We start from the raw sequence: 23,068 nt of genomic DNA on the forward strand, positions 1-23,068 counted from the left end.
TTGAGAAAAAGCCAAAAGATATCTATTCTGTTCATTTGCAGTGACAGGCCCTATTGCTCCTCGAAAAGCATTTCTATTGCCTTTTGTTGCTCGTGAGGTGACAGGCCATTTGTCACTTTCTAAACATCACTCAATTTTAGTGAACTCTGTCCAGGGAAAAAGTAGATCTGAAGTCATAGGCATCAACAAGCCATGAAATCCATCACAGCAAACAAATAGGAGGGTGTTTTTCTCAACTGACAGTTATGCAAGTACCATGCAGTCCACCCTTACCTGTACCTTCAACATGGAACCTAAAAAAATAAGGATTCTAGCACAAAATAACATGAACAAAAAACTAAAAGTTACAACTGGACCTCCCTCGGCTGCATTACATTTTCCCTGTGTGCTTCAGAACAAATTTTGATAAACAGTGTTTGTTAGAAAAACTAAATCAGATTAAAGAATGTGCATGTGAGTTCACATCTAAGCAGTCATCTCCACTTGCATATGCATTCTGATAGATTCAACCTAATCAGGAAGTCAGTAACTGCAAATCTGAATAAATGTCACTACTTAGCTATTTCTCTTAAGACCCGGATATAATGGAACTTATGAATTATCTTGATTCAATTATGAGATTACAGAGTAGTTAAATCAAAAACATACACCAAGGGGTCTACATGTGTACTGAACTGAACAGAACGATCACTACTCTCTCAAAATAGCAAGAAACACAAAGTTTAAAAAATGACCCAAACCAGGTCAAGTCCTATAATCTACTGAACTGCCAGCAAACTCTCAGTCTGGTCAATTTTCTATGAGTAATTTCACAGGTCTTTCTACATTATGAGTGTTCAGTCACGTCTAACTCTTTGCAACCCCAGAGACTGTGCCCACCAGGCTCCTCTGCCCATGGAATTTTCCAGGCAAGAATACTGGAGTGGGTTGTCCTTTCTTTCTCCAGGGGATCTTCCTGACCCAGGGATCAAACCCACGTCTCCTGCATTGCAGGTGGATTCTTTACCACCATGCCACCTGGGAAACCCGATATGAACTATAAGAGAAGTACCTCTGAAATTTACCAAAAAAAAAAAAAAAAAAAAAGACTGAAGGAATTAACTGGCATAAATACAAAGGGTGGAAGGGACAGAGGAAGGGTGTCTTAGGAACATGGAGAAGGCTAGAAGAAAAGGCACGGCTCTAGTGAGGAGGTGAATGCAGGGAGAGCCAGGAATGAGGTCTCTGTATTTCCAGTCCCTTCTCTGTAACGTATTTTTTAAATTGAGATATAACTGTTATCTATTAATACATGAATAAATCTTTTCTATCAAGTGTTGCTGAAGTCCAAGGAAAGAGAGCCACTTTGTTGGAAGGGGAGACTGGGAAGACTTCATGAAGACCTTATGAAGGGTCCTGGAAGAATGAGTCACTCCAAAGGGCAAGGAGTGTCAGCAGGGCACTGAAGGTGGAGAGGGCAGCATGAGAAAGGGTCTGGAGGTGCCCAAGTGTCTGGTCTCATAGAGGAATCTCACTGACATGTCCAACTTGACCGCAGGGGAACAGTGAAGACAAGGCCAGAAAAGCTGGTTAGCAGGGAATGCCCAGCCACAAGGTATGGACTTCAGTCAGGGGGTACTCCAAACTTTTCTTGTTTTTAAGTAATATTCTGACACTTTTTCAGTTGATGAAATGCATTAGCAATAAATTGACTGTGTGGAGGAGACTAGTTAGGAGATTACTGGTGGCAGGGAGAATGGGAAGAAGAGAATGACTGTCAGAGTCACTGAAAAGAAACTAATAAATACACATGATCAGTGACTGCTTGAATCAGAGGCAGTGGATAGGGAGATGGAGTTAGAAGTCACCTCAAGGTTAAAGAGTCAAAGAGAATCTTGTCAGTGAATTATTAGGAGGTGATGCTATTTTCTGAAACAAGGGGAACCAAGGAGATGCTCAGGGCTGGAAGTCTGTGAAAAAGGTTTGGTCTAACCCTCGTTCCAAACAGGAAGTTAACAAAGGAAGACAAAGTACAATCACTGAGTCACTATGAACCCAATGAACATGAGTTCACTTTCTGGAGGCTTTTTAACCAAATGGTGAGATTGGGGGAACCAAAACTGGACCCTATCCAGAGGTGGGTGTCAGTGGCATGAACATAGAAAAGGACCAAACAGGTGAGGGTTCTAGGAGGCTGACAAGGGAAGACGGGGAGGGCTGATAGACTTTCAAGCCTATAGGCTATGTTCATTGTAATTCTAGGTGACTTGTGTGAGGTCGTTAAGGAAAAAGAAAATGGAAAAAGATACATACCTGTCCATCTGAGTCAAAAGTCAGGCAGGCAACTCCATGTGTGTGGACATCTTTAAGAATAGACACAGTTTGGACATTATAGGAATCCCATATACATATATATGGCTCCTTCCCAACTTGGCCAGTTGCAACGAGTGTTTTATCTGGATGTAAGGCAAGGCTGAAAAAGAAAAAGGCCTCTTTCACATCATCCTGTTGAGCAAAGCTAAAAAAAAAAAAAATTGATTATCTTTTATCCATATTTCTAATTTTAATCTAAGAAGATAATCCCAAGACCCAAAGAAATTATTTAGCTGATTGGTCTAATAGAAATGTTTAACTTTGGTGAAGAGAGGCTGAGCACAGTTTAGCTATCATTTCATCAGATTTTACCCACTTGCTAAGCTTGAAAATCAGACAACTGTTATAATTCTATGATTAGAAAACCTACTCTATTCTATAATTGCCTTTTGTTATGATATTTACTTACTGGTTTTGAAAATATTACTCAGCTTTCAAGTTCTCTTGACTTTAAATTGAAAAAAAAATGCTGTTGCCAGGAGAAAGTGTACTTCACAGAATTAATTAAATCTGCTTGCAGAAGCTCTGGATACCATCCTTATTAGGATTTCAAAATGTGGAGGGGGTATCAGAGTCAAGTGCTGTTTCTATATCTGCTGCCATAGATTATGTATTTTAAATGAAAATCTCTATTTTACATAACTCATCGTAACACCAACAAAACTGCAAATTACTCTGCCTGTGGTTTGTATAGAATTTTTCTTATATTTGTAGTCCAATCAAAATAAAACTTTGTCAAATGCCAACTGGAAGTTCAAGGACTCTGTAGCAGTCAAGAAGGAGAAATGTAATCATTATTATGCCTGGATAAGAAATCAGTCTAATGTTTCAAATTCGTTGTGCAAAGAAGTTGTGCCTTTCTAAAAATATGTGTTGGTAATTTAAAAAAAAAGAGACCTATAAAAAAAAAAAACAAGCAGATGACTGTTTACACAATAAGCAAAAGTAGAATTATTTTTTTTTTCAGTTTCAACATCTGTCTACACAACTAACAGAAGTAGATTTTTTTCTCCCCTGTTCACCTTTCAGCTTGACTTTTATAAGAATATACGCTCTGAAATTGACACCTTGATTTGCACGTTGACTGCCCCTCACTACCTCTAGTTCCTTGGACATGTTACTTGATCTCTTTTGTCCTCGGGTTCCTCATCTATAAAATGGAGATAATATATGAAAACAGATGATGCAATGAAAATAGAGCATTTAGCACAGAGTAACCATGCAATACAAGTTTCATTATCACCATTATTTGTGAAACTGGCAAGGGAAAGATACAACCAACATACACATGGTGCTCCTTTCAGAAACCATCTACTTTCTGATTCTTTCTTTGCTCCATGTGTAGCACACCCCCACCCCCACTTCTGCAGCCACCAAGCCCTATAGCCTGTTCTGGGGTCTCTCACCCCGCTGTGCTCATCTCGTGGGTTTCCCCACAAACCTAGCACCAACTTTTGCACAGGACCCCGAGTGCTGCCTCCCCGTCCTCACCGTCGGCCCTCCCAGGCCCTTGGACCCTGGTGCTCGGGTGCAACAGGTCTTCTCAGGAACTTCCAGTGCTCCCATCCACAGTCTTGGTCCCCTGACTGCCTCCTGAGCTGCCTTCCAATGCGCCATTTGCCCTCTCCCTACGAGGCTTGATGCTCGATGAGTTTTGGTTTTCATTTTTTCTTGTTAGGCAAAGAGGATAGAGTTGGAGCTGTTCTGAGGATGAGCTTTGTGGCTTGGCTGTGGTGTGGGTAGTGAGTGCGGGTCCAGATGGAGGGGCCGGAAGAGGGTGGGCTGGGAGCTCTGACCATCGGGGCCATCTCAGAAAAATCAAGCAAGACGCTTCTGCAACCACCACCCTCCCCAGAAGCACCCAGCCCCATCTCACAGTCTCACGCGATCTTGGGAGAGCTGCTGAGGCAGAGGTGTTGGGGATGAGAAAAACCTGGGTGCTCCTAATGCCAGCGAGGACGCTCCGATCAGAAAGGAGTCTGGATCTCACCTCCCATCAAGCAAATCTCAATCAGTCTCACCTGCCCTCCCCTCCCCCAACCCTGACGCCGAGTCACAGTACAGGGCACTCCCCCTGGGGGCCTGGCCAAGCACTGGGGACCAGGCTCTGACCCAAAGGCTGTGCATGGCTGATGTTGCCTGAGTTCAGAATCTGGGAGTGAAACGCACACAGGCAGGCTGAAAGTTGATCACCTTTCAAGAGGAAGGACCCTGAAAGACGGGTCCAATCCCATCTTGGGCTCAGCAACCCTAATGCACCATCTCAGGGCACATCCTGGGAGCCTGTTGTTCCCCCTAGAAGGAGCGAGGTGTCTGGCATTCATCCTGGGAGACTGTGGCCGCCTCTTCCTCAAGCCTTTCCCTGAAGGACCCCTCAGGGCACTGCCCTCCTTTCCCACCTGGCCCACCAGCTAGCATCCTGCACTGGGGGAGCGGGCCTCTCCAGGCAGGGCCTTCATCAGGAACTGGGCTCCTCTTGTGAACTGTCAGGGAGCTCATGGGCCTGAGCCGGGCCTGGTCTGGGTGGGGGAGGGTGGGGTTTCCCAGGAAGACAAACGAGGTGCAGCTGACTTCGCAGCTTTAGTTGTGGTGGGAGTGAACGCAGGACCTGACCGAGGGGCAGAGAGAAGAGGATGGGCGGGGATGAAGAACACCTGGATGCCCCAAGTCTGAGTTGGCCATCTTAATGCTTGCTGGAAAATATCCCCAGGGATAGTTATAGCGAGTAACATAAAAATAAAACACAGGTTAGACCATAGCCTTTTCACAGTAGGTGACTCTTCAGTCAGTTCAGCCACTCAGTCGTGTCTGACTCTTGGCGACCCCATGGACTGCAGCACGCCAGGCCTCCCTGTCCATCACCAACTCCCGGAGCTTACTCAAACTCATGTCCATTGAGCTGGTGATGCCATCCAATCATCTCATCCTCTGTCATCCCCTTCTCCTGCCTGCAATCTTTCCCAGCATCAAGGTCTTTTCTAATGAGTCAGTTCTTCACATCAGGTGGCCAAAGTATTGGAGTTTCAGCTTCAGCATCAGTCCTGCCAATGAATATTCAGGACTGATTTCCTTTAGAATAGACTGGTTGGATCTCCTTGCAGTCCAAAGGACTCTCAAGAGTCTTCTCCAACACCACAGTTCAAAAGCATCAGTTCTTCAGCGCTCAGCTTTCTTAATGGTCCAACTGTCACATCCATGACTACTGGAAAAACCATAGCTTTGACTAGACAGACCTTTGTTGGCAAAGTAATACCTCTGCTTTTTAATATGCTGTCTAGGTTGGTCATAACTTTTCTTCCAAGAAGAAAATTTCATGACTGCAGTCACCATCTGCAGTGAATTCTGGAGCCCCCCCAAAATAAAGTCTGTCACTGTTTCCACTGTCTCCCCATCTATTTGCCATGAAGTGATGGGACCAGATGCCATGATCTTAGTCTTCTGAATGTTGAGTTTTAAGCTAACTTTTTCACTCTCCTCTTTCACTTTCATCAAGAGGCTCTTTAGTTCTTCGCTTTCTGCCATAAAGGGTGGTGTCATCTGCATAGGTGACTCTTGGAGGCTTTAAAACATTTTAAGATTGTAGAACACTTTATCATTCATCCATTCATTCAAGAAATCCTTATTTAGAAAACTATGAAATGTCAGGTGGTGCCATAGATAACATAAACAGAAAATACACTGCCTTTCTTTCAAGAAGCCCATCTTAAAAGGAAGGAGAGACAAGTAAACAGATAATGGGCTGGCCAGGGCAGCCTTGAAAGCCCTTTTATTTTCAGAGGGCATCACTGACAATTATTAGCAGGAAACAACATCAATAGCTTCACAGTTTAAGAAGGTAACCCTAGTAGCAGTGAGGAAGAGTGGAAAGAACAGATGGGTAAGGTCTATTAGCATAGGAGGCAGAGAGGTCAGTTAGACACTAGGTTGGGAGTGAGGTGAGACAGGGGTAGATGGAATGGAGAGGATGAGTCAAGAGATGTTTAAACGAAAGACAGAGAGAAAGGTTTAGGATGTTTGAGGCCAAGGAAAAGCTTGAACATGTCAAACCTGACAGTTTTTTGCTTAGGCAGTTGGCAGCATTACAGTTTGAAGCCTGCGAGTCTGGTCCTGGGAAAACATGGCCTTAATTCCACTTAGTCTCCAACAAAGAGACTCTCCAGGGTACACCACCCCTGAATTCCCCGGGGCTATGAAGAAGAGGATTTGACTAAGCTGTCTTTTTCAGGACAGCAGGGGCCATTTCCAAAACTCTACACAGTTCCAACATCATGGCGGAGTAAATTAACAAGGCGCTTGCTGAATAGGAAGTCAATGAGCCAACAGTCATGGCTGCCATGTCGCCTCTCCCCGCTGCTACTGGCACAGGTCCTACCCCGGGGACTGGAAAATAAAGAGGGGTGAGAGTATTTCCCCTACTTGCTCAGGCACTTTCAACAGACACAAATGAAACTCACTTTTGCTGTGATTACAGCTTCTTTAAAATGCTTGAGAGACTTGGTAGATTTAAGGGGTTCTAAAAAACCAACAGTAAAAAAAATTGCTATTCTAGGCAGTTGTTCTAACCATAATTTTGTGATTTCCTGACTTTTCTCATTCCTTGAATGAAGGAGGAAATGAAAAAAACAACTTTCAACAAATCTTTAGAGAGGCCCTCAAAATAATTTATCAGTATGTTATCCAACTAGCAATGTGACCCCAAAACACCCCATTATGGACTTAAAATGTTTTTACTCTGGTTTTTATTATTCTTTTCATTCATCTTAAAGCACATAAATTTATCACATTTATCAAACTGTCCACGTTGGATTTTTTTTTTTTTTTTGGCCAGTTTTTTTTAACAGTTCTTTAAGCCACCTCTTCCCAGCCCATGATAGCCCACTTATACAAGTTCCTGTTTACCGTTTGAATACATTAAGAAAATTACCCACTTCTTCTTTTATAAGCCAAGTCTCTGACCTGATTCTCTGGCTTGCAAACAACACTGCAATGACTCATAGTGTTCCTATTTATCCACCTCCATGGCAAGAATAGGGCGAGCAGACAACCAACTCTATTCACTGCCATTACTCCATTAGCTTCCCAGAAACTTCACTTCTTCCACCTTAGTAACAGAATGATAGCGTCCATATATCTTTTAGAGCAGAGCCAAGTGGCGTTTATTTTGTCTTGAATTTGTCATATAATTTCAACAGCGCTTTTTAATCCTCCTAAGAGAGTGGGGCGGGGAACCCAGCAAACCTTAATCAAAAGATTTTCAAGAGTGTAATACATGTAAGGTATCAGTAATGGTGCAGCTACAGAAGCAAAATTTTAATAAGCAGGTTTGAAGCTTACCATCAGGTATCTATTCACTTCTTCTCACATCTCTGCATTTAGGAATTCAAGAATTTCATGAAAAGTCATTTTGAGCAGGATTTGCTTTCATCTAACTCCAAACATGTTTGGAATTTTAGTTCAGAAGCATTTAAATGATATAGACAGATAGATATATTAATAGATATAGATGCAGATTCCAAATTGGCCCCCTACTGCCAACTTCAAAATTGCTCTTTGCTTTTTTTACAGAGATGCCCTAAGACTAAGAAGCTACCCTAAGTAACGCCTTTGGATCAACCAACAGATTAAAGAGGGTCAGTCTCCTTATCCTATTAAGGGGCCATGATGAAAACGATCCTGCCTCCTGAATTCCTTTTGACAAGATTTCATCAGAATCAGCCGACTGTTGTGTTATTCCATGAAGAAATTACAGAAGTGGAAAGCACCAGCATGACACAAAACATCTGGTTGACTCTGGGCTTCCAGCACCTTCTTCACCATACCACAGGGTTGCAGTTCTTTCTGTGACTAGTACTGATGCTGTTTACTTATACTTTATGTCCTTCTTCCATTTGAGGGCCCATAAATCCAAATCTCTGCTTTTCTAAGAAAACTGGCACACTACAAAATTTGTAGATTATTATTGCTACAACAGCAATGTCACAATGTTAAAACTTTCAGAATTGACTCCCTTTTACTGAGGGTCTCAATACAATTGAGGTCTTATTCCACACCTACATAAAAAGGTTTGGTGTCCTTTTCTTGGTACTCAGTTTATTGTATACATGGCAACAAAAAAGGGATCGAGCTTTTAAAAAACTGCTTTTCTCTGTGCATATATCAATCTAGTTCCATTGGGAAATCCCATTTTCTGTTGCCATGGCAATAGAAAGCACTGCAGAGGACTTTCATCACCCTGTCTGGGAGAAGGAATTGATTGGTTTCTCCAGCATGCCGAGAGGGCAAAACCATGTCTTTTTGATGTCAGATAAAATGAGGAAGCTTTCCCAATATGTTGTGTGAGGAGAAGATGAGAATTAATAGAGTCATGAAAAGAGGTATCTTTAGGAGGTGAAACAAAAAACTCTCATCAACACTAATCAGTCTCAATTCCTGAAGGCAAAAAAACTATATTTGAGTACTTATTCCAAGTGCAGCATTTTAAAAAATGTTCATGATTCAGACTTGACTTTTTTAAAGCCTTACTTCATTTTTGCCCAGGTTGCTTCAGGGATTTTCTCAGTAATAACTTTATATGTTAGTAGTGTTTCTTCCCCACAGTAGTCTCAGGAAAACATGAAAGCCTTCTCCCTCCTTTCCCTGAAAATAACCCTGAGAGAATTTTCCAGTGTTGATGGTAGAAGTGCATCAGAGTGATTAGGCTGAACTGTCTGAGGGCGGTGGGCAGGGGAGGGCGGGTACAGCTTTCTGAGCTGAAGAGGAAGTGACCCAACCACAGTGGATGTTCATTTGTGAGAACGAAAAGGCAAAGGAAGGCTCTTTTAAAAATAGTGGGCTGGAGGCAGTGGGACCTCAGATGAGGGTGGTTGTGCTCAAGTCCTCATCCCCAGAGATGCACTTGGCACGAGGGTACCACCCCTGGGGCTGTGATCTTGCCTGACACCATGGATCTCACCTGCCCGCCATGTGGGCCTGGGCTGGACAAATGGAAGGGACAGCACCGTCACCAGACCATCAGGTCTACTGCCAGGTCCTGAACTGTGCAAGCCTCAGGGTACCTGTACAATCTGTGGCTGAGCAGTGGTCTGTCAGATTAGACTTCTCACAACCTTGATGAGTGGTACATCCAATAAGAATAGATGTGATTTGGAAAAATAAAGACACCCAATATTATATCTTTCATGCCAAGTGTTGCCATACTTGTATTGGTATGGAAACATATTTTAGCAATACCTTAATGCCACATAAAAAAATGGCTAAGAGATCAGCGGTATGGCTTTGCCTGAGATCAAAGCATGCAGCAGCATGCTAGAGTCAGCAAGAACTGATTGTTAAATTTCAGCAATCTTGCAAATCAGTTGTTAAACATGGCCACTGTTAATAATTACATAAACCTGCAGCTAAATAAATTATATTAACCACAAAGGTAATACACACAAAAACTTATCACTTCCTAATTATGTTACTATTACCTATAGTCTTAAGGCTATTAACTGTCAGCCTATCCAGCTCATACAGACAGAACGATGTGCCTCTCTCTGCACATCTCTTTCCAACTGTTTTCAATGATGTCACCTTACTGGTTTGAAATCAGCCAGGGTGGGAGTTTTCACATCATGGAAATCAACAAATGCTACAAATCAGGGCTTGATTTGTTGTTTTTTCAACTGTCCAGACTTAAGACATGGATAAAATTTTAATAATGTGGAATATACTTAAAAGTGTGTCATGTCTATAGCTGTGACATTATGAATAACATGAACAATTAAGAAAATAGTTTTCCAATATTCAAAAAGTAGTATCAATTAGCAAGGAAGTCGCTCACATCACTGGCTAATGATTAAAGTTCTGACATAGATTTTTGTTGTTTCACTTTTTTCTTATTAATATAAACAAAATATCAACTCACACTCATGTAAAGAACTATATTCATTTGTCAGTGATGTGAGGGACTTCCTTTCTGAACCAGATAGTAATAAAGTATTTATTCCTCATCTGATTTTGTCAAATCAAGGTTGAATTGCAACCACAGGTTGGCCACAGATACAAGAGGTCATCAAAAATCAAGGAAAGAATTTTATTAGAATTAGCCACATGGGATTTATAGTGTATTATATATTTTATTATTATTTTGTAAATTGTGTGCAACACATCATTTATATCAGTAAAATGTATAACAAACTTATGAATGTATATGCATACATACATTTTCTCTTGGAAAGCTTGTTCTTAAGCAGTTATCCGTACATCACTGAAGCATATCTCCTTTATTTACTGGCATACAAGTTTCTCACAAATCACCTTCAGGAAACTACTCAACCTCTCTGTGCCTCAGTTTCTCACCCATAAAATACGAATAATAACAGTTCTACCTAAAAGAAGGTAAGCATTATTGTGAGGATTTAACAAATCCTAAAGCAATCCTATTACTTCATGGCAAATAGAAGGGGTCAAGGTGGAATTAGTGACAGATCTCCTCTTCTTGGGCTCCAAAATCACTGCGAATGGTGACTGCAGATATGTAATCAGAAATTGACTGCTTCTCAGCAGGAAAGCGATGACTGACCTAGAAAGACCTAGTGTGTTGAAAAGCAAGAGACATGACTCTGCCAACCAAAGTCCCTATAGTCAAGGCTATGGTCTTCCCAGTGGTCACATATGGTTGTTAGAGCTGGACCGTAAAGAGGGCACAGCATCAGAGAATTGATGCCTTCAAACTGTGGTGCTGGAGAAGACTCCTGAAAGTCCCCTGGATAGTAAGAAGATCAAACCAATCAATCTTAAGGGAAATCAACCCTGAATATTCATTGGAAGGACTGATGCTAGCTTAAGTTCCAGTATTTTGGTCACCTGATGTGAACAGCCAACTCACTGGAAAAGTCCTTGATGCTGGGAAAGACTGAGGGCAGAAGGAGAAGAGGGCATCAGAGGATGAGATGGCTGGAAGGCATCACTGATGCAATGGGCATGAACTTGGGCAAACTTCAGGAGATGGTGAGGGACAGGGAGGTCTGGTGTGGTGCAGTCCATGGGATCACAAAGAGTTGGACACGACTGGGCAACTGAACCACAACAAAGCAATGATTAAAACAAGAGTACTTACAACACAGTAAGCAGTAAATAGATGTGTGACTATTATTAATTAACTGCCATGTGACAGACTGCTCAAAACAGACACATGTGGGACCCGTGGGGGTTGACAGGGAAAGTCATGTACATAGAGAGCTATTGTGATATATCCTCCAAAATTTAAAAATAAGACCACCTTCTGAGAATTAAACTGGTAAAAACCACATAAATGGATGACTGGTTATCTAAAGAACTGATTCAAAGGAGAAGATATCCTAGGCAATAAGTTTGAAAATTGTATATAGTCATGATTAACAGTCAGAGAATCTGGACTCAAATAGTGAAATCAATAAATACGAGTAGAATGTTAATAGAAGGGGAAGTTCTACATAAAGCCTTTATAAAAGGGAGTCAGAAATAAGAAAGCAGAGTATTGGCATAAGGATAGACATACAGATTGATGGAACAAAATTGAGTCTATCAATAGACTTATATTTGTCTGGTCAACTGACTTCCAATGAAAGCATTAAGGTAACTTAAAGGGGAAAGATAGTCCTTTTAAACTAAAACAACTGGACATCTACATAGAAAAAAAATAAACCTCAGCATTTACCTCTCATCATTCATAAATACTACCTTAAATGACCAGAGATCTAAATGGAAGAACTAAAACCATACAATTGATATAAAAACACATATGAAAACCTTTGTGACCTTTGAAAGACAATCATTTTTAAGAACAGAAAACATTAGCTGTAAAAGAAAACAATTGATAAACTGGACTTCAAAATTAAAGCTTATGCTCTTTGAAAGGCACCATTAGGAAAGTGAAAAGTGAAGCCATAACGTAAAGAAAATTGTCAAAGAACTTGTACCTGGTACATAAAAAGAAGGCTTACACTTCAGTAGTAAGAAGACAACCAACTTAAAATACAGCCCAAAGACTTTAAGTACTGTCAAAGACAGCTAAAATGGAAAAGGCTGACAATACCAAGAGTTGCTGAGGATGTAGAACAGCTGGAATGCACACACATTGCTGATGGGGATGTAAGATAATAAGTCACTTTGGAAAGTAGTTTGACAGTTTCTTATAAAGTCAACCATACAGTTAACTTTACCAAAGAGAGATAAAATATCTCTAAATAAAGACTTATGTACAAATATTCATAGCTGCTTTATTTATAATAGCCAAAAATTGGGAATAACTCAAATATTCATCTACAGATAAATGGATAAACAAATTATTATATATACAATGGAACCATTTTCAGCAATAAAAAAGGAATGAACTAAGTACTGATACACACAATAACATGGATGAATCTCAAAAATATTATACTGAGTGAAAGAATCCTGGAGTATTCAATGTCACTAAATATCTTCATCATCCAAAGTTAGGAGCCAAAAACACTGTCTATTGTTGATGACTCCAAAAATAAAAGTGCGAAAATATAAAAGTTACAAAGGTAAATGTTAACAGAATTAAAAATAGGAACCCTTTGAGGAGGACATGAGATGGGACGTAAGAATGGCATTTATAAGCTACATCTTCATGTGTGTTGAAGTTGATCATGTTTAAAACAGACAAATCAAGAAAAAGCAATTGGGGCTTCCTTGGTGGCTCAGGGGTAAAGAATACACCTGCCAGTGCAGGAGACACAGGCTCGATCCCTGAGCTGAGAAGATCCCATATGCCACGGAGCAACTAAGCCCATGAGCCACACCTACTGAGCCTGTGCTCTGGAGCCTGGGGGCCACAACTACTGAAGTCCGCGTGCCCTAGAGCCCGTGCTCCACAACAAGAGAAGCCACCACAAGAAGAAGCTTGTGCACTGCAACTAGACCAGACCCACTCACCGCAGCTAGAGAAAAGCTTGTGCATCAGTGAAGACCCAGCACAGCCATAAAAAAATATTAAAAATAGAAAGAAATAACAATTAATATTGTTTAGCGATGTATAGGTAATCACCAGAAAGAAGAGTCCTCAGAATTAAAAGGGGGAGGGGACGTATATATACCTATGGCTAATTCATATTGAGGTATGGCAGACACCAACACAATATTGTAAAGCAATTATCCTCCAATTAAAAATAAATTATAATAATAAAAAAGAATTAAAGGTGTTCTTTTGTAAACTGCATTGGGGATGTGGAAGGGTGGAGCAGAAGCAGCTCTTCGTTATAAGGCCTTCTGTAATTTCTTATTTGTGTGTCAATATTGCTTTGATATAAACATAGAAATTAAAACAGATAAAAACAAGAAAATAGTTACAGAGAAATAAAAATTGATTAACTTATGCAAAAAAGACCGCATCTGGTAGTTGAGAAGTCTTCCACAGGCAGGAAGTAGGAAGGGATGTCTGGTGACTATATCAGATTTATCAACCCCCAGATGTTCTCATCAAGTATAATTGTCACTGATAAAATGAATTTGATCAGCATGGTTAGTCTTACAATTCATTCTCTGAAAAAGGAGAAATAATGCTTTAAGATTGTAACACACCAATTTGGTAATGAGAACGCTGACTAATGAAAGGGGTCTGTACGAAACCCAGCTTTCTGGAGCTATTCATCTCTTTTTTCTTCTTTAAGTAAGGAACATGACTCAAGCATTGAGGGTTATATTTGGCAGAAGTCCTGTTAATTTAGGATAATTAAATATGCCAGTCATGTGTTTTAGTAAGGTCTACTTAAATACTTCAGAGAAGTCATTAGTGAATCCATCTGGTCTAGTGGCTTCGCCAGATGGCAAAATGTTACTATACCTCTGTCTTGTTCTTGGAATATTCTACCTCTATTGTATCATAGCATGCAGTTATTTTCTGAGTAGGCTGTAATTTGCTAGTTTACATTATCAAAGAATTTGGAAGGTGGAAAGCAAGCCTGACAATTGTGTCACATCCTGTCAACTGAGCCACAAGATTTCAGGCTGCATTAAATGGCCTGTTTGTTCTACTGTTAAATTCAAAGTGATTTCATCATTTCTGCTTCCTCAAAATGCTCAACACTAAACACTTCAGATGGTGCTCCTTTCATGACTAGAGAGTCAGAACCACTGGGAGAAGTGACCAGCTGTGTTTCATGAGATTATATAATGCTTCAATATGAGGAGAATCTTGGAAGTGTTTCTTCCAGGGAGATAGTTATCTAAATGGAAAGGTGACCAATTTTGATTCTTTAAAATTACAGAATCGTGCAATTTTGTGAGAGTGCCTTAAAATCATAACCTTAGGTTGTTTTGATTTTTTGACCATGCATAGGTAACCTTTGACTTATCAATTCCCTAACCAGCTCGGTCAAACCACCTATGCATGTTTGCTTAGTTGCTTACAGTCATGTCCGACTCTTTGTGATCCTAAGGACCATAGCCCTCCAGTCTCCTCTGTCCATAGGACTCTCCGGGCAAGCACACTGGAGTGAGGAGCCATTTCCTTCTCCAGGGGATCTTCCCAACCCAGGGATCCAACCCAAGTGCAGGCAGACTATTTATCATCTGAGCTACCTGGGAAACCCTACAGAGTCCTATCGAAAAGTGAGAGTCTGTGAACCAAGAGGCCAGGCAGAAAGGGCCAAGATGAAAAACTTTTTCATGTGGATCTAAATTATGGTGCTGAAGAGGTGATTTCCATAAGAAAGTGCTGAGCAAGCACCTAGCACCTCTGCTTTTAGGAGACAAGATTCAGAGCCCCGTGGCTCTGAGGATAAGGACTAGTGGCAGGGCGGACTCTGCTGTGCCAGAAGAAAAGAGAGGAGGAGCACCCAGGGATGACTGGGCTCTCACAAGACTGCTATCTGCAGGGATTAATATCCAAAATATATAAAGACCTCATGCAACCCAACAACAACAAAAACAAATTGCCGATTTAAAAGTGAACAGAGTTGACTAGATGTTTTTCCAAGGAAGACATACAGATAGCCAACAAGCACATGAAAAGATGTTCAGCATCACTAATTATTAGGGAAAATGCAAGTCAAAACCACAAGCAGATGTCATCTCATGCCTGTTAGCATGACTTGTCAAAAAGGCAAGAAATAATAAGTGTTGGCAAGGATGTGGAGAAAAGAGAAACTTAGACATTGTCAATGATGGGAATATAAATTGGTATAGCTGTTATGGAAAATGATATGGAGATTCCTCAAAAAATTAATAACAGGGCTACTATATGATCCAGCTATCCTACTTCTGAGTGTTTATGCAAATAAAATGAAAACACTAATTTGAAAAGATATACACACTCCACGTTCATTAAAGCATTATACACAATAGCCAAGACATAGAAACAACTGAAGTGCCCACCAATAAATGAATGGATTAAAAAGATGTCATACACACACACACACACACACACACACACACACACACACACACACACACACACTGGAATATTACTCAGTCATAGAAAGATGAAATCTTGCTATTTGCAACAACATGGATGGACCCTGAGAGTATGCTAAGTGAAATAATTTAGACTGAGAAAGACATATAGTATATGCTTTCACTCACATGTGGGATATAAAAAACAAACAAAAACAAAATGAATACACAAATCAAACAGAAAAAAACAGGTAGATACAGGGATGGGGCAGGGGGAAGGGCAAAATGGGTAAAAGGTATCAACTGTATGGTAATGGATGGAAACAATTTTTGGTGGTAGACACACTGTAGGGTATACAGAAGTAGCAATATGTTGCACACATGAATCTTATATAATATTATAAACCAATGTTACCCCAATAATACCTGGGGCTTCCCAAGCGGTGCTAGTGGTAAAGAATCCACCTGCAAATGCCGGAGACACAAGAGATATGGGTTCAATCCCTGGGTCAGGAAGATTCCCCTGAAGAAGAAAATAGCAACCCACTCCATTATTCTTGAGTTAGTGATGCCAACCATCTCATCCTCTGCCACCCCTGTTGCCTCCTGCCTTCAGTCTTTTCCAATGAGTCGGCTCTTTGTATCAGGCAGCCAAAGTATCAGAGCTTCAGCTTCAGCTTCAGCGTCAGTGTCAGTTCTTCCAGTGAATAGTCTGGGTTGATTTCCTTTAGGATTGACTGGTTTGATCTCTTTGCTATTCAAGGGACTCAAGAACGCTGCAAAAATGTTTCATTTCAGGTCACTAATTTTCCTATGTACTTTAGTTCAGCATGAATTGTTTCATGGGGAAAAGAAGCTTTATCTATATTCTGCTGCTGCTAAGTCACTTCAGTCGTGTCCGACTCTGTGCAACCCCATAGATGGCAGCCCACCAGGCTCCCCCATCCCTGGGATTCTCCAGGCAAGAGTAACTAGAGTGGGTTGCCATTTCCTTCTCCAATGCATGAAAGTGAAAAATGAAAGTGAAGTCGCTCAGTCGTGTCCGACTCTTAGCGACCCCATGGACTGCAGCCCACCAGGCTCCTCCATCCATGGGATTTTCCAGGCAAGAGTAACTAGAGTGGGGTGCCATTGCCTTCTCCTTATCTATATTCTACTATTCCACAAAAAAAGGAAACACACGCCATCCACAGCACAGGGGCATGGAGTTAGGTCCTCTTCAACCCCCATGTCACACTAGGAAGTCCACTATGAATAAACACCCACTGTAAAACAAGTATTCTTCCAGTGATGGGAATTCATGTAAGCAGCATTTCAATGCCTGGACTGACTTTGCCTGTTTGCATTACTTCATATTTCCAGACATTGGTTCATCCATCCACCCATTCAAATATCTGCTAGGCCAAGGATGGGTATGAGAGGGGGCTTCCCTGGTTGGTCAGATGATAAAGAATCTGCCTGCAATGCAGGAGACCTGGGTTTGATCCCTGCATCAGGAAGATCCTCAGAGAAGGTGCGGGCTGTGGAGAGGACCAACAGACCAATGAGGGATTTTACCATCTTGGAGGGCAGACTTACACCCCTGAGCCATCCTCTAAGTCAATTCATGCTAGTTTTAAGAAAAATGATGAAAGCAATCATGTGTTCAGGGTTTCTGGAGACTATGATTATGAAAACAATGTCTGATGATAAAAAATTTCTGTATTTTAAAAACTGGTGGTGGTTTAGTCACTAAGTCATATTCGATTCTTGAAACCTTATGGACTACAGTCCATCAGGCTCTTCTGTCCATGGGATTTCTCAGGCAAGAATACTGGAGTGGGCTGCCATTTCCTTCTCCAGGGACTCTTCCCCACCAGGGATTGAACCTGCATCTCCTGCAAGGACGGTGGATTCTTCACTACTGATCCACCTCAACCGATACTTTAAAAAAAGCTTCTATTTAGTTCTTTGGCCCAAGAACTAAACAGACATTTCTCCAAAGAAGACATACAGATGGCTAACAAACACATGAAAAGATGCTCACCATCACTCATTATCAGAGAAATGCAAATCAAAACCACAATGAGGTACCATTACACGCCAGTCAGGATGGCTGCTATCCAAAAGTCTACAAGCAATAAATGCTGGAGAGGGTGTGGAGAAAAGGGAACCCTCTTACACTGTTGGTGGGAATGCAAACTAGTACAGCCGCTATGGAGAACAGTGTGGAGATTTTGTAAAAAACTGTTAATAGAACTGCCATATGACCCAGCAATCCCACTTATGGGCATACACACTAAGGAAACCAGATCTGAACGAGACACGTGCACCCCAATGTTCATCGCAGCACTGTTTATAATAGCCAGGACATGGGAGCAACCTAGATGCCCATCAGCAGATGAATGGATAAGGAACCTGTGGTACATATACACCATGGAATATTACTCAGCCATTAAAAAGAATTCATCTGAATCAGTTCTAATGAGATGGATGAAACTGGAGCCCATTATACAGAGTGAAGTAAGCCAGAAAGATAAAGAACAATACAGCATACTAACACATATATATGGAATTTAGAAAGATGGTAATGATAACCCTATATGTAAAACAGAAAAAGAGGCACAGATGTACAGAACAGACTTTGGGACTCTGTGGGAGAAGGCGAGGGTGGGATGTTTCGAGAGAACAGCATCGAAACATGTATATTATCTATAGTGAAACAGATCACCAGCCCAGGTTGGATGCATGAGACAAGTGCTCGGGCCTGGTGCACTGGGAAGACTCAGAGGGACTGGGTAGAGAGGGAGGTGGGAGGGGGGATTGGGATGGGGAATACATGTAAATCCATGGCTGATTCATGTCAGCCATGATGTATGACATGTATGACAAAACCCACTACAATATTGTAAAGTAATTAGCCTCCAACTAATAAAAATAAATGAAAAAAATAAATAAATAAAAAGAGCTTCTAAAGTATACTCCCTAAATCAAAATTCATTTTGATGGAATAGTGGATTATATATTTAACACCTAAGTCATAAGCTATCTAGAAAGCCATTTGATCCTTCTTCAAATATGAAAACGAAAAAAGTGTACAATCGTTAAGCAGGGTGCCCAGAATCTCCCAGTTAGTGGCAGAGCTCTAGATCAGCTTGACTTTTAGCCTCTAGTTCAGCTCTGTTGCTAGCCTTTAAAAGGCTAGATTTCCAATGAGCAAAATGTTATCTGGAGAAATGTACTACATAAATAACCAGATGGTAAGCAAGGGAGCTTAGCCAGTAACAGTAATGACCACTGTTTCTGTTAATCCTCAGCATCATTTTATGGATGGTGAAGCTGAGGCTTAGAATATGAGGTGACTTGTCTAAGCTCAGTCTATAGATGCCAGTTAAACAAACATAACTAATATGAGTGTGCAAAGAATAAAGAGGAGTCTTGCTTGGACTCCTTGGACTAATATAAGCCAGAATTTTAATATCAAAAGGAAAGAAAGAAGTTCTAATGTGTGCCAGTTGTTCACTAGGCATTTTCTCATTCACTATTCTATTAAATAATTTCTATCGAGGATCAGAGAGCTCCATTTAGTAAGGAGTTTAATGAAGATTCAAACTGAGATTTGCCTGGCTCTGAATATATAAGAGAAAAGAAATTTTACCTCTCTTAACATCAGTTTCTTTTATATTATACTTTTCCTGCAAAGAATCAGATAATAGATATTTTCATCTTTGAAAGCCACAGTTCTCTGTTGCAACTACTTGGCAATGCCATGGTAGCGTGAAGGCAGCCACGGGGAATCCACAGTGAATGAACACATCTGTGTTCCAGTAAGGCTTTATTTATGGACACCAAAATTTGAATATCATGTAATTTTCATGTGTCACAAAATACTATTCTTTGAATTTTTTTTCACTTAAAATGAAAATTTTGTTCAAAATGAACTTTAAAATGTAAAGCCATTCTTAGCTTATGGGCCATACAAAAACAGAGTCCACCAGATTTGTCCTGTGGGCTGTTGTTTTCCAACTTCTGAGTTATACCATCCTTCTTTTAGTATCTACTGGATGCCAACAGGCAATTAAGAAGCCAATTAAAAAATCTAGTTTGCCAAAGGGTAATTTTACTTCTCAGAATGAAAATCCATGATTTTGACATTGAACACATGGCTTACAAGAAAAATAACTTTTTAATCTTCTAAGACATTTCAAACATATAAATACAAATACACACTCACACATAACACATGAAGGAAAATAAAGTGTACACCGGTGGGTCCACCATCCATTGAAAAGATATATTACCGAACAATGATGCTCCTACATTCCCCTCCCAGGCACATCCTCCTCTCTCCCCATGAAAATGCCACCATCTTGAATTTTGGCTTCGTCAGTCCCTAATCTTTTGAATACATAGTTTTACTCTGCATGTATGCAGGTTTGTGTTTGGACTTTATGAAAATAGTGTATATATTCTGGAACTTTCCTTCACTCAACATGATGTTGAGAGATTGCATCCACATTTGGTAGAGCTATAAGAAAGAAGGAAAGTGGGGAGGGGAAGGGAAGAAGAAAGGAGTCAAGCAAGCACTATATCTACGGGAGAATAGATAATGATAGCATGGTATACGGAATATTCAGGAGTAAATTTAAACTATATAAAGATAATAGATTCCTAACTAAAATATAAATTAGATTTCTAATAAAGAGACTACTGATATGTTAAAACAAATGCCAAAATCTTTTTAGTCAAAACATGTCTTCTGGAGTGTAACATTCACCAGTAAGATCTGTAAACAGAGGGTTCACTGATGGAGACAGCGAGAAGCTGCAGGTGAACTCCTTTGGAGAGCGTAATGCTGGGGGCAGGAGTTGGCGGGGAGGGCACAGGTTTTCATTCTCTGAACGTGTCTTCTCTTTTGGGAAAAGGGACTTAACAGAGTTGGGCCATGGGAGACCCAAATCTAACTGCTCGGAAGGCACATTAGTGAATCCTAGACATGACAAACTGAGAAAGTCAAGTGACATAAACCATTAGTCTTCTTTTCAAGCCAGTAAAATGAATGGTTCTATTAGTGTTATTAAAATTGGCACAGTCATCTAATTAGAATGACTCAGGCCCTTTACCTTTCTTTATAAAAAAATTCTTTCTCTAACTTAATGTTAAAAACAGGTGTCTCACTAATAAATCTAGGAAATAGTAACAGTATAACAATGGTGCATTAATTCATATTAATGCCTTTAAGCAGTCTTGGCGCAGGTAAAGAATCCACCCTCCAATGTAGGAGATTCAAGAGATGTGAATTCCTGACCCAGATCCCTGGGTCAGGAAGATTCCATGGAGGAGAAAACGGCAACCCACTCCAGTATTCTGGCCTGGAAAATTCCATGGGCAGAGGAGTCTGGTGGGCTACATTCCATGGGGTCGCAAAGAGTTGGACACAACTGAGCACACAGGAACACAATGACTTTAAAATTCACTGCAAATCACTGGCTGGAAAGAAGTATTTAGAAATAAAAAGCAGAGGAATAAAATATGACATATGTATCTCATAACTTCATGAAAAATATGTTGGGAGAAAGCTAAGCTTCAAGCATCTTTCTAGAAGTTGTTTGCCAATGTTAGAAGCGAAAAGTCAATGTTCCCTAGTGACAATGCCAGTGAGATGGTGTGACTCCATGACAAAGTTAATCTGTCACAACTGTCATCCCTAAAATGTCCTATTAAGTTATAGCAAATACTCTCATTCTTATTGTAGGAGACCCGAGAGCATTGTTCTTTCAACCCACACGCTGAGGCACTCCAGCTCCAAAGCACGTTCTTCCTCATTAAGCCAGGAAGATTATGATGTGCTGTGAAATGACAATGGTATGTTTTTTCCTCCAATAATAAACATACATGGAATAATCAACTCCTATCAGTTAACTCAGGATTATTATTATTATTACGTCAAATGTCACAAGCTGTGTTTCCAGAAATAGTGGATTTGATAAGACTAATATGTTGTGTTAAATTATGCTTGGAGAGAGTACTTTATTATATGTTAATAAAACCTGTATAAAATAAGCTTTTATCAAAAGGAATTTGTCATCCATCATAAATCCCCAAGAGACATTTATGCCTCATATAATAAAGTAAACTAAAACAAACAGTATTTACTGAATGGCTTTTTTGGGTACAGGTATCAGATACTTATACATCTGAATATTAAATTCACAGAGATTAAGTTTTAATGTGCATGAAAAGATTAAACAGGATTAGTATAAATAATTTTCAATAGTTGGCATATTTAAATTTCATCATCAGAGAATACTATTAGATTTCAAATTTCTAAAGTTGTAAAAATAATTTGGACAATTATTTCTTGGAATGTGGCAAAGCCAAGTCATTTACTTGAAATGAAGGCGGCTTTGGGCAGAAAGGTATGAAACAGCCTGAGATTTCACTGGAAGGGCCAGGAGCTGTGTAGACAGGGCTACAGGAGCTCACAGGGAGGGACAGACAAGCAGACATATGATAGGAGACTCAGGCTCCCTGGGAGCTGTGGTCTGGCAGGCGGGAAGATGGATGAAGACCAGCCAAACATGATGCTCCAGAACCCAGGCAGGCAGAGAGGGCTGAGGAAGAAGAACCTGTGTTCAGTAAGGCCCCGACACCAGGTGAGACTCAGGAGCAAGGCCCTGGTATTAAGGAAGGAACTAATAAGAGCACTATAAAGCCCCAGTTCTCAAGAGACCCTGGGAGGCCTTAGGAGAATGTAAAAATGGAGTGCACGGTAGCGACTTTAATTCACACGCGTGCAAGTGGGGAACAGTGTACAATCATTGGTAGGGGTTCACGGAACCAGGGGAAAGGCTAGAACTACCTTCATCAGAATTGTTTCAGAAGCTGAACCAGAGCAGCCTGCAGGTCGGGGATGCAATGGGCTTAAATGCGGGTGACAGGGCACTGCCCAGGGGGAAAAGAGAGGCGGACAGGAACTCACAGAAGGACGGTTTCTAGACTACTGATTGAAGCTAAATTTAACACGGCTTTGAACTGAGTGCAAGATATTCTTTAAACTTATATTTAAATATTAATGTTAATGGCAAAGATTAATTATTTCACTGATTCATATAGAATTTTCAAGACATATAAAGTCTAATATTGGGCCAAGTTTCTTATTCATTGCATTTCTCCAAACGCTGCACTCTCTTTAATGATTCCATCTGCAGAAAAAGAAAAGGTGTAGGAGTCCTACATAATTAACAAACATAAAACATTTTTATTCACTCAGGTTTTATCTGAATTGCTAATTTAAATAGGAAAAAAGGTCAAATTTTTCTTATGTAAGCAGTGTTCAGGGAATAAACAATGTCCC

At 40.5% G+C, this 23,068-nt stretch overlaps 1 protein-coding gene across 5 annotated transcripts in view; it reads right to left on the reverse strand.

Annotated features, from left to right (window-relative positions):
* EML6 (EMAP like 6) overlaps positions 1-23,068 on the reverse strand; it is a 274,778-nt gene that overhangs the window by 174,372 nt on the left and 77,338 nt on the right. For all 5 annotated transcript variants that reach the window (XR_010662346.1, XR_010662347.1, XR_010662348.1 and 2 more), the window contains exon 3: positions 2,293-2,452. Coding sequence is in view for 2 of the 5 variants with exons in the window: in XM_065929282.1 (XP_065785354.1) it covers positions 2,293-2,452 (160 nt within the window). In the remaining 3 variants the exon portion in view is untranslated. The remainder of the gene's footprint in view (positions 1-2,292; positions 2,453-23,068) is intronic.

The sequence above is a fragment of the Muntiacus reevesi genome, chromosome 3 (assembly GCF_963930625.1).
Source record: "Muntiacus reevesi chromosome 3, mMunRee1.1, whole genome shotgun sequence".
In the NCBI taxonomy this organism is placed as follows: Eukaryota; Metazoa; Chordata; class Mammalia; order Artiodactyla; family Cervidae; genus Muntiacus; species Muntiacus reevesi.